This window comes from Malurus melanocephalus, unplaced genomic scaffold, assembly GCF_030028575.1.
Source record: "Malurus melanocephalus ecotype Western Australia unplaced genomic scaffold, MMel_1.1 scaffold_2, whole genome shotgun sequence".
Taxonomy (NCBI): domain Eukaryota; kingdom Metazoa; phylum Chordata; class Aves; order Passeriformes; family Maluridae; genus Malurus; species Malurus melanocephalus.
In genome coordinates this window covers 3,789,721-3,801,486 of record NW_026623234.1, presented here as the reverse complement: position 1 = coordinate 3,801,486, position 11,766 = coordinate 3,789,721, and the positions used below count along the sequence as shown (strand labels likewise).

General features: G+C 57.6%; 1 protein-coding gene across 1 annotated transcript; it reads right to left on the bottom strand.

Annotated features, from left to right (window-relative positions):
- Positions 1-556: 556 nt before the first annotated feature.
- On the bottom strand, positions 557-9,683 carry CHST1 (carbohydrate sulfotransferase 1). The gene is made up of 2 exons (XM_057365395.1): positions 9,579-9,683; positions 557-2,650 (listed from the first exon to the last, which is right to left on the bottom strand). Exon 2 carries the CDS (start codon positions 2,604-2,606, stop codon positions 1,347-1,349), a length of 1,260 nt encoding a protein of 419 aa, XP_057221378.1. The 5' UTR covers positions 2,607-2,650; positions 9,579-9,683; the 3' UTR covers positions 557-1,346.
- Positions 9,684-11,766: the final 2,083 nt, after the last annotated feature.

The following is an 11,766-nucleotide window of genomic DNA, read 5'->3' as shown; positions in this document are numbered from 1 at the left end:
AATGGAGGAGGAGACCAGCTGTTCCATCAGACAAGGATCAAGTAGCCCAGCAATGTCTTGTGTAAGGCTCTCAGTGTTCCTGCCCTGCATGCCCGGCTCCCCCATTCAGCAGCTTCTGACCTGCTCAGCCCACAGGCCCAGGTGTCTTGCAGGCAGCGGGCAGCTCATGAAGGAATACTTGAGTATTGCCAGGATCATCTTGTTCATTTTCATTCTGGCAGTTTCATGACCTGTGCCAGAGCACTTTGCCTGTCCTCCAGGGCAGGGTGTGCCAACCCTGGCAGCAGCACTGTCACACATGGTTGGGGGCTGGGCTCGCTGTGCTGGTGCCAGTAGCRCTCTGGAGCCAGGCACTGCAGCAAGTCCCACGCCCCCATGCAGACCAACGAGCTTTCAGGTCAGTAAATTAACCACGGGGTCTTGCTTTTGGCTTAACTGCTTGCATTTTGGTACACTTCAGATGCAAAAACACACATACCCGAAGAGGTGGCTGCAGCCTTTGCCACCCTGGGGCTGTGGTGCCTGCTCCCCCAGCCTTCCCCACCCRCTCCCAGCCTCCCGGACATCAGGCAGCCCAGGAGATGCTGCTCTTTGCCTGGTGGTGGCATCCACCTCCGTACACTCGCTGAGGTCTTTCAGTTGAAGTTCAACCCCAGGTCGGTTTTATTGCACTTTTATTTACAGAAAACACAGAAATAAAGCATTAAATGTGATGGGCTTTTCCCAAACTACCCAATCACTTTTTTCCCTTTTTTTTTTTTTTTCTTTTATGGGTTTTTGGCACAAAGAAATATCACAGGTGTTACCAAACAAACATGTAGGAGCAGCTGACCAACTGCCCAGCCCAACAGGACTTAAACAGACAGACATGTCGCACCAAGATCAAAAATGAGGAGGTTGTTCCATTTCAGCTTCCAGTCAAACCTGCTCATTGGGGGCAGGGGGCAGGGGGAGTTATTTTGGAGGGGATGACACCATTCATAAATTATATTTACCTCTTACATTGTAAAAGTAAACAGTGCAAAAGTACAGTACCCCAATTACCCTTCGGTTTGGAAAGCTTGAAGGTTGCTTTATACATTTTGTGTGTTTTGTAAACATTGTTACCCATCCAGAGTTCTAGCTCTTGCTTGGAGAGACCCAACTCCTCTTGGCATCCAAAATGTATTGAGGGGCAGCAGTCACTTCCCCTGGACTCAGCCATTGAGATTCCTGCTCAAGGTTTAGTGCAAATTTTGGAGAGAAAAAGACAAGAGAGAGAAAGAGGGGGAAACAAAATCAAAGAAAATAAAATAAGGCATCAGTTAGAAACAGTCTGCATCAAAACCGGGCCCCTTGGGGCTGCCTTAGGAGAAGGGCAGGAAGTCTCTYTCCTCCACCAGGCTGATGGAGAGGTTCTTCAGCTCCTCCTCGGAGCCAGCAGTTTTGTAGCCGAGCTGCGCCAGCACCTGCTGGCAGGCGTGCTGGGTGAACGCCACGATCTCATAGGACAGACGGAAGCGCCACTTCTCCGCCGTCGCCGCCGAGTTGCGCACCGTCCCGTACTTGTGTTTGGAGGAGGACCTGTCTCCTCGGGTGTTGTTCTGTATCCAGCGCTCGACGTTGCTGTCCATGGGGATGCCCAGGAAATCGTAGATCTCCTCAGTCTTTTTCATGGGGTTCCTGGCCAGGTCTTCGTACCGCACCAGCATGTACTTGCCCTTGAGCCATGGCGGCCGGTTGAGGCCGGTGGACACAGAGTTCCAGAAGTCCTCGCACACYGTGGTGAGCTGGGTCACGTCCAGGTTGTACGGCTTCCTGCCAGTGCCATCCCAGATCCTCCACAGCCTGTAGGTGTCTCGGAAGGTCTCGCTCCGGGATGCCAGGATGCCCCGGGGGTCCCTCACCAGCTGGATCACCTTCAAGTTGAGCCGCGGGTCCTCCACGAGTGCCCGGAGATCGCTGACCTCGGGCACCCGCACGGTTTTGATGGCCACGTGGCCGTGCTCTCGGCAGGACTCGGTGGCCAGCGTCAGGTTCAAGGTCCCGCACTTCTTCACRCAGTCGCCTTCCTCCAGGTGGAGATCCACAGCTCCCAGGGACTCGCATACAGGTGGTGAGCACAGGGCCTTGCTGGCTCCCCTGCGGAAGAGGCGGTCGGTGGTGTGGTTGATGGGCTGGGGCTTGATGTAGTTCTCCAGGAAGTAGAGGTCRCAGTCATACAGGCTCCTCAGCAGGTCTCGGCTGGCGCCCAGCATCACCCGCCTGTCTGTCGTACTCTTGCTCTGGGTCAGCTTCGGGATCAGGGTGTACTGGACGTGGTAGAGGGGCTCAAATAAATAGAAGACATCGAAGTGCTGGTTGAACAGCTGCCCAACAAATGAGGAGCCACTGCGGGTGGTGGCGAGGATGAGAACGTGCGTCTTCCTGGAGAGGTTGTATGGGAAAGTKGGATTCTCATCGCACAGCCTGTCGGCCACATCAGTGTCCTGGCTCAGGCTGCAGTTCACAGGGTTAGGGATGGGGCAGCTGTGGAAGGACTTGGCAGTGAAGGTCCGGATTGCTGTGTACTGGATTGCAATGGATGCCAAGGCTAGGAGGAGTACAGCCTTCCAGGAACATTGCATGGCTGGTCACCTTCATGGAGCTTCTTCCAAGGTCGTCTTGGTGTCTGCAACCCAACAGAGAAGTAGAAGTCACAGGTTGAGTGTGGCCCCTGAGTATCCAACTGCTGCACATCCCAACAAATGCCTTCCCAAGGTACGTCTATCTGTCATAACCCTGTGAACCKCAGACACTATGCACAGCCCTGTTTCAGACACAACAAAGAACAGGCAGAGGCTGGCAAACCTGGAGAAACACATCCAGCCAGAACTTCAGCCCGTTCCTTCCAGGCTGGAAGTGTACATAAATCMTGTGCCCCATGATTCACCCCATGTCCTGCAACCCAGGCAGAGGGATGTTAGAACTTGGTGGTGACACTTTGTGCCTGTCCAGCTGCTGCAAACCCTCTTCCCCAGCTGCCTTGTGAGTCACTTGTCACCCCAGCAGTGCCTTTGTCCATGGTACAGGAGCTGTGGCAGGGAAAGGTCAGGGGATGGTGTGACCTTGTCTCCATCCTTTCTGTCCAGCTGTCAGGATAAGGCATGGCCCCTCCAGGCCAACAACCTCCTGTTTCAGAGAGGGTCAGTGTCTCTCCTGGARCTGCCAACCTCTGTGCATGGAGGTCCAACAGCCAGCTCACTCTGTCAGCCTCTGGGTACGAGTGGCAACAATTGTTGTGCCCTTAGCACTGAGCTCTTGGGGCTGGTGAGATCCTGCTCTACTCTGGGATTCAGGGCTTTCCTATTCTGAGCACCAGGGGATAAAAACAATACTACAAAGGAGAAAGCATGAGAAACGGCCTCTTTTCCATACTCTGTTGCCAACTGGGCAGCAGCAGAAGCCCTTTGCACCAGGGATGGCTGCAGGGAAGAGTGGGGCTGTAGTTGCACGGGACAGTTTCAGTGGTGCCAGGCCTGCCTTGCTGCTGCCTGCACATGGGCAAGGGTAGGGAAAACTGAGCAGGACCCTTGGATGGAATGCTCAGGGACCATGAGGTGGGAAGAACCTGCCATGCCTGGGGAGCTGCCACATTGCTTGGAGGGGATGTAACTGTGCTGGTGATATGGTATTCCCCCCTGTTCACTAAACAAAGTTCACAGACTGCCTGCTGCTCTCCAAAGCACAGACATTTCAYATCCACATGCTACTGCTCATGGCAGGGTTCTAGGGGGCAGGAGGTAACAGATGCATCCCAGAAACTCCAGACAAGCTAAAACAAACTGGTGTGGGAGACACACCAGTATTAGCAATGGTTTTGAAGCGCCCCTGCGTCCACCTTCTCTTGCTCATCTTCTTTCTGTGTCCACCCTCCCACACTGAGGTACATTCACCTCAGGCAAACCAAGGGGACAGACCCAAGTATCTGTGCCCCTCGCCCAGCAGAGCCCACCATATTGTCACTGCCATTGCTTCCTCTCCCCTGCTCTCTGTGAGTTCCCAGGGGGAACAAGGTGCTGGCCCAAGCTCAYGGTGAGTGCTCAGCCCCAGCACAGGGGTCACTGTGGGTGGGACTGTCAGGGCCACTCCTGTTGGTGCTTGGATGAGGGCTCCAAGGGAGACCAATAGGCCAGTGATGGATTTCAGAATGTGCAGGCTGTTCTAATCCAGAGCACTCTGAAATCCTTGATGGGCTTGGGACAGTGCAATGCTCCAGGTGTGCGGTACCTACGAGCCCATGGCAGCTGGTATGTTGTTCCCATACCCTCAATGTGTTCCACTCCCCAGGACCTGCAGGTGAGTAAAAAACCTCCTTACTTTTTTTTTTAATTAATATTTTTTATTATTTATTAATTGCCCCAACTGATTTGTGGAGGCAGGAAGCTTCAGGAACTCTCAACTCCAGAAACATTTCATTGGGAGCAGGGCTTTAGAGCAGGACCCCAGTGCAGAGCCCCCCCACAGAACTCCCTGCGTCTGTGCACCAAGAGCTGTGCTTCAGACCCAAAATGATGCTTTGGATACAGKTTGCTTCCACCTGGACTGCTGCTGGCCAGTGATTGTGGCACGTGGCCAGAGGACCAAGATGCTTGGCTATTGCTGCTGCTGGATTGGGGTTACCTACCCTGCAAAGGAAAAACCGGGCCCCAGTGTCCACATGGGATATTCTATCCCTTGGATAAGGTGTTTTTCCAGGTCTGCTAAGGCAGAACAGGACAGGAGAGTCACTGCTGGCATATCTCAGCCCAGGTGTCTTCTGCATGCCACCTGGGTGGAAGCTGCAGTGGGAATGCTTTCCTGCTCTCTAGTGATGGCCAACCACACTGCACCCCTCACATACAACCTCAAATCCTACTCCTTGCTTCACTGCTGATGGATGTTGGAGAAGAAATTCAGATTGCCCTGGTTGTAGCAGAAACCTGCTGCTGGCTCCCCAAAAGAGGTAACCTAAGACCAGATGCTTCCTTGTTTCCAGCTCCCACCAGATCACTCACTGGCTGTGAGCATTTCAGGTTCTCCACCCACACTGACCCATTCCCCTTTGCAATATCCCRAGTTGTGAAGGGTAAAAAACCGGGGCGTTGATTCACCTCTTTGACTGAGCAAGTGCTAAACCACAGCCCAGCTTCAGCCTTGGCTGCCCCTTGACACCCTTGGCGTGTGCCCTGCCCATCTGCTGAGCTGCAGCCAGGGAGGGGAAGGTTTTGGGAGAAGGCCTCCCTCCCTGATGTCTCATCTGTGGCCTTTAAGGCCAGCCAGACCCTCCTGTCTCCTCCCGGCTGGCTTTCCTGCCTCCTCCCATCACTGCCTGYCCCTGAGGGGCTGCATTCCTGCTCAATCCCCAGGCTCCAGGGGCCATGGAACTGCCAGCAGGGTGCTCTGGAGGAGCTCCTGGGGCAGCAGAAGCACATGGCACCTGAGATCACTTTTACTGCCACTGTCCCTTGTTATCTGTCAGCCAGAGCTGGGCTGGTGCGAGCACCTGGCAAGGAGGAGCTGGGCTCTACACCAGAGYGGGCAGGCTGAGCTGTGCCCCCGCAGGATGTGTCCTGCACACAGGCACAGCTGCTCGCACTCCCATTCCTGCCCCGAGGGACCTCGCTCCTCAACTGGCCTGTTCCTCTTCATGGCCGAAAGGCAGGGCCAGCAGCTGCACAGAGGGCCGTGCTCACGTGTGGCTGCATCTGAGAGTCCCGTGTGAGCCACGGATTGTTCTGGCTCCTCAGCCCCAGACCCTGGGAGTCATCTGAAACGCTGTCCTCATAGTGTTCTCAGACAAAATCACCYTCTGCTCTGTCTCCAGCACGGCTCCACCAAAGATGATGAGAAATGCAGCCCARGGGTGGGAGCTGAGGTCAGCGTGTCTGAGATGGAGCACAGGGTGGGGGTTCATCACTCACACCGTCCATTCCSCGGCACTGCTGGTGCTGCAAGGGGTGTGCCACAAGGCACACGGGCTCTTTTTGCCCCGTGCTGGGGTTACCAGTGCCCCTTTGCCAGCCCTAAGCCCCTTGTGGTCACAGTGCCGGACTGCGCTCTGCCGCCTCGCCTGCATTTCTGTCCGGCTGCCTGCGCTGGGACCGGGCTGTCCACRAGGGATACACAGCATCCGGCAACCGGCTCTAAGTGCAGCAGGAGACAAGCCAGTGCCTGGCACAGGGACAGGAGCATTGTCTGTGGGAAGAGGAAGGTGCCGAGCCTTTCCTCTCCCCTGCCCCACTTCCCGCAGCCTTGAGCCTGGAGGAAGGGAGAGGATGGGCGCAGGCAGTGCAACCTCCCCCYTCCCCGCGCACCTGCCAACAGCAGCGGATGCATAATCACCTGCCTTCCTCTTCCTCCTCCTCCTCCAGCGACTCCCAGCGCTGCTCCGAGGGAGATGAGCAGGCGAGAAGCCAGCAAGAAAGTCCGAGATCGCTGGGGAGATCGGAGGTGATGAATTAAGCTGAATGGCATTTGTGAGTCACCGGTGCGGGGAGTAGTGAATGCAGCCGGCTAGCCATTGTGCAGCAGAGACCAGGAGCTCCTGTTTTGGGRATGGTCTTCCCCAAAGGTTTGACAGGAATGATCCGCTTTTGGGCTGCATGGCACYGAAGGCTGCACTGGCAGCTGAGTTCAGGCACTGCCAGGCAGGCTGGAGTGTGCAGGGAAGTTGCAGGGGTCAGTGCGACTCACAGGTCCTCTCCCCTCCAAAAGCAGCCCGGAGTTACGCAGGGCACTGTGGCACTCTCATCCTTGTGGGGGGCTCCCACAGCATCTCCACATGCACAGCTGCCCTGATTCCTGCCCCAAACCTTCCTCGCAGTTTCCTTTGCTCTCCAGAGGCAGCTGCYGTGTTCAGGGAACTCAGGGGCATGGCAGCTTTAGGCAGGAGCCCTTGCAGTTCCCAAGGCTATTTCACAGGGCAGTAAAAAAACAAAAAAACAAACCTGCTCTTTTTGGTTGCCTTCCAGGTTTTCCCCCTCTCTCAACAGCTCCCCAAAAGTTGTACCCTCAACYTGGCCGGACTCATCCTGAGCTCTCTTGCCACTGCCGGGGAAATCTTTCTGCTTCCCTATGGCAGGGAGGAAGGGAAAAGGGAGCGGAAGAAGGTGTGAGGGTCTGTGCAACACAGGTGCCTGCTCCAGCCTTGGCAAACGCCCTGGTACAAGGATGACGTGCTGGAGGAGTGCCTGCGCCTCGCCAGTCCTTCCCGCAGGCCTGCCTGGTGCCAGTCCAGCTACCGGCACCCTCTACCCCCAAAACCGATTCCCGCCAGCAAGGCTGTTTCCATGGAAACGGCAGAGTGACTCAGGACTTTGGGACCAGCTGGAAAACACAACTGTGAGCAGCGATTGCCCGACAAGTGCCGGGGTCTCGGTGCCAGGAGGGCGGGTGGGTGCGTGCAGGAGTGGGCAGGGCTGCGTGCCCCCCACCCGCACTCTGGGCACACCGGCACGGAGGAGCACACGGAACACCCTGGGCAAGGCCGGGAGGTGTAAGGCAAAACCCCTCTCCTGACACACGTGAGACTGCAGCACGCTCACCAGGGGACAGACACATCCTTGAAATGTGCCCCATGGCTCACAACCCCTCTCCTCGCCTTTCCCTTCCTCCGCCCAGGGACCCACACACGCATRGTGACCCAGAGAATTCATAGCAGCAACTTCAACTGCTCAGCCCTGYGCCTCTGCCCTCCGCCCGGCAGTARCAGCCCTGCATGCCTTGCCCAGGGTCAGTAGGGCTTGTTAAGGGCTGCTGGCGGGGACAAGTGGCAGACAGCACCCTGCCGTGCCTCCCTGCTCAGACAGCAGCTCCCTCCTGCAGCCCTGCTCCTYCCCACCTCGCCACCCAGGCACAGAAGTTAAGTCGCAGGTTTGAAAAACAACTCTCAGGCCGTGACCCACTGGCACATGCCCTGCCACTTCCCAGCGTTCTCCCACTGAGCAAGGAGTTTATCCCGTAGAAYGACGACGCAGCCACTGAGGCAGGGAGGACAGGCTCCGATGGGGTGCAAGCATCCCACTTGGTCACAGTGGCTTAGTCACGCTGTTGGCTCTGCAAAGCCTGGCAGACACCAAACACGCCTGCGGGCCACCCAGCCTGGGCACGGGCCGGCCGGACCCCAGTATTGTCCAGAGGAAAGAGAAATCCCTGAAAAAAAGCCGCGCCGAGCTGCACCCCTGTCCCCTCACCACAGACTCTGCTTGACTTTGGGCACCACTACAGACACGTGAGCAGGGCTGGTCCCTGTCCCCAAGCCTCCCCCTCAGCAAGCCCCACCATGAGATCCTGACGTGGTGGGAATGAACCGTCAGCCCTGCCTCTCCTTCAGCCGTGCAGCACTGGAGCTTCTACTGTCACAGCTCCAAATGCCAGCTGGGCACTCGTGCCCGACACCTTCCTGGGGAGCCTCACTGTGTGCCAACTGGAGGAGTTTCGTGCCCCCAGACTCGTTCTGCTGTKGCATTCGTCATCTCCCAGAGCACTTTTCTTGTGATAAGGCACAGGACTCCTGCACTCAGAGCCACCCTGGCATGTCCTCTGTTCCCCTATCTCTGTCCTTTCCCTCTCCATTTCAGAGGGACCGAAAGATACTTTAACACCAGAAGATTACTGCCCGCTTTGACCAGCACTTTAACAGTCACAGGACTTTTAACAGGGAATCCGTCTTTTTCCAACTGGCACACAGCATACACATTTTCAGTTAATTAATCACTATCAAGTAATGCCAACCCCAGCCGGTCCCAGAGTTTTCTTATCACAACATCCACCTGGTGCCTSTTTATCCCTCATCTGCTGAACTGCATCTGCCTCTTGCCGAGGATGAGAACGCCTCGGTAAAACAGATACAGGGTTTTTTTGTGCTCTCCACCTTCCCCTGAGCTATCCACCAGCCTGCTGGTGCCTGCTCACTCTCTCCCAAAGCACTCCCTGGCAGGAGCTGGAAGGCTCTTTTGGGATGAACGCGCTCATTCACCACCTCAAAACACTCTTTGCAACGTCCCCAACCTACGGCCGCGGCAAGAGCCCAAACCTCGAACCGCACAGATTTCCCGTAGGACTGCTCCATGCTATGGCGTGCTGGCACCCCACTCCGCGAGGTCTCCTCGCCAGCCTGCGCCCTCACGGSAGGTTACTCAGACCGCCGGGAGGTCTCACGGCAAACGCCGGGGCATTCGCTCCGCGGGCTGGCGCGGAGACACGGCCGGGCAGGGCATCTGGCCTCCCGTGCCACCGGGGACTTACTCACTTGCTCCGGGCGGCAGCTCCTCGCCCAACAGCAGCCCAAGTTTCGCGGCAGCTCGTTCTCCCGGGGCTCTGGGGCCGGGGCTGCTGTCCCCGCACCGCTAAGGCAGCCCCGGGCGACGGCTCCCCCTGGGCGCTCGCAGCCCGGGCCGGGGTCCCGCCGCAGCCGGGCTGGGCACCGGCAGGAAAAGTCCTTCCCGCCGCTGCGGGCGACGTCTCGCTGCCTCGGAAAGTTGGTGGCGCGGAAAGGGTTACTAGAGAGCCCCAGCCCGCCGCCCCCGGGCACCCCCGCCGATCTGCGCCGCTCAACCCCCACCCCCGGCGCCCCTTACCTGGCGGAACGCCGCGGCGGGCTGCCCCCCGCATCCCCGGCCGCGGCTCCTGGGGCGGGGGACGCCGAGCCCGGCCCAGCCCGGCCCGGCCCGGGGGCGGCAGCCGGCGGAGCTCAGCGGGCGGCGCTGCGGGGGCTCATCCCTGCCCGAGCTGCCGCCCTGCCCTGCCCGCCCGAGCGGGCACCCGCCGAGCGGGGCCGCCTCTCCACGCCCTCCGCGCCGCGCCGGGCGAGGGGCGGGCGGGCGGCGAGGGGGCTGCGCCGCTCCCCTCCCTCCCTGCTTCCCTCCCTGCTTCCCTCCCTTCCTCTCTCCGCCCGGCAGCGCGCACGGGCGCACGCAGCACAGCGCCGGGTACGGCATCGGCTCCGGCACAGCCTCCGCGCCGCTCCGCACCGCGCAGCGCCGCCTGCTCACCCCAGCCCGGCCGCCGGGCTCCCCGGCTTTGCCGAGCAGGAAACTCCCCGTTTCCTTATTTACCTCCCCGAGGGGCCCGGCCGGAGCGGGCAGAGCCCCTCCTGTCGCGGCGGTGGGAGGGGGGGCCGGTGAGGCTCCCCCCGTGAGACGTGTCCTCCACGCTGGGTGCTGGCAGGGACACCGGGATCCCTGCGGACAGGCTGGGTGCGGAGCAGCGGGTACCTCACACCCTTCTSTCGCCCCGCTGCTGGGACACCAGCAGCCCCTCGGGCCCTGTAGCGATGATGGTGCACATTCATTCCCTCGTTTTCCGGTGGCCTTTGCTCGTCAAAAACAGTATTGTCATGGGGACTGGTTCTCCAGCGCCAGGAATCTTCCCTGTGCTGCTTAAGCCAGGGCTCACGGCCATGGGCAGAGACCAAAACCATCCTCAGTTGTGCCAGTGCCAAAATACTGGCAGGTGATGGCACCTTCCCACCATCCTGACCACCCGGGAAGGTGGAATAGGACAGAGGAAAAGCACATGTGTCAGAGCAGTTGAAGTGGCTGTGCTTTGACAGTCACATTCCTCCYTCTGCTTCTGTTTGACCCCTTGAAACAGGCCAGACATTTACTTTTGGCAACTTTGAATGTTTCCCTTTTGTCCAGCACTTGCCAGCTAAATTGCCTTTTTTGCAGTTTAACTGCAGCTCGGATGAAATGGCAGCTGCCAGCAAAAGACAGGTTATGAATCCGGAGATGCTACAATGGATATTCATTTTTTATATCCCTGTTATATTTAGGGCATGTTTGGAGCTGCCTGGGCACTGGGCACAGCAGTTTTCTTCCTACATCCATGTGAGCAACATCTATCTCCTGAAAAAYCCCTGAGCTCTTCAATGAGCCACCYTCCTTYCCAGCTCAGGGATTTCCARATCTTCACCTCTGACTGTAGGATTCGCAACACGTAGCTGTGGGGTCACCACAGTACCTGCATGTTCAGCAGCAGCTTGGAAAGACACTTGGCAGAGAGCAGGCTAYGAGTGACGGTGGGGCCCAGGACTGCACTGCACTTGTGTCAAGAGTAGAATAAATCCCTGGGAGCGCTGGTCTCGCCTCCACTCTGCAAGGCCTGCCAAGCTGCGACAGTGAGTTCAGAGATTGCCTCTGAAACTCGGGAAGCACAACGGCAACACGTTTGTTGTTTAGCATTTTGGACTTGTATTTGCTGTTCTAGGAGTACCCAGATCTTGCATGTCCAAAAATACCRGTATTTCTCAAGCTTTTTACAATATCCTGACAGCCCTAGCCCCCTTAATCTAATTTTAGCAAACTTTGTGGGGATTTTATATTTATAAACAGTTGGTGCTTAAATATTATTTCYCTCACCATAGCAACAGCTCCCCATTGTAGCATTCGTTACACCGTGCTATTGCATTGGTGTATCCCTGCTTGGAGTGAGAGAGCCCTGAAGCCACTCACTCTCTCTCTCTTGTTTTCCTACACCTTGCAAAGGACAAGGACTGAGGCTCCTGCCTGTGTGACCCTTTCTGGAGCTGGGAAAGAGCCGTGCCACCAGCTGCTGCTGGAAACAAGCCGGTGGCCCTGGRGGGATTGTGCTGCTGGTGCTCCTCAGGTGATGTTGCTGGCTCAGGCCATGCCCTTCCCGCCGATTCATCTGCCCTGGTGTAGCTGTGAGCCCACAGCACCYCAACAGCCCTGAGTGCCACCCCCGTGTGGCTTGCAGGCCTCCCAGGTGCCCATGGCATGCCCATGGCATGCTCCCTGATGTATG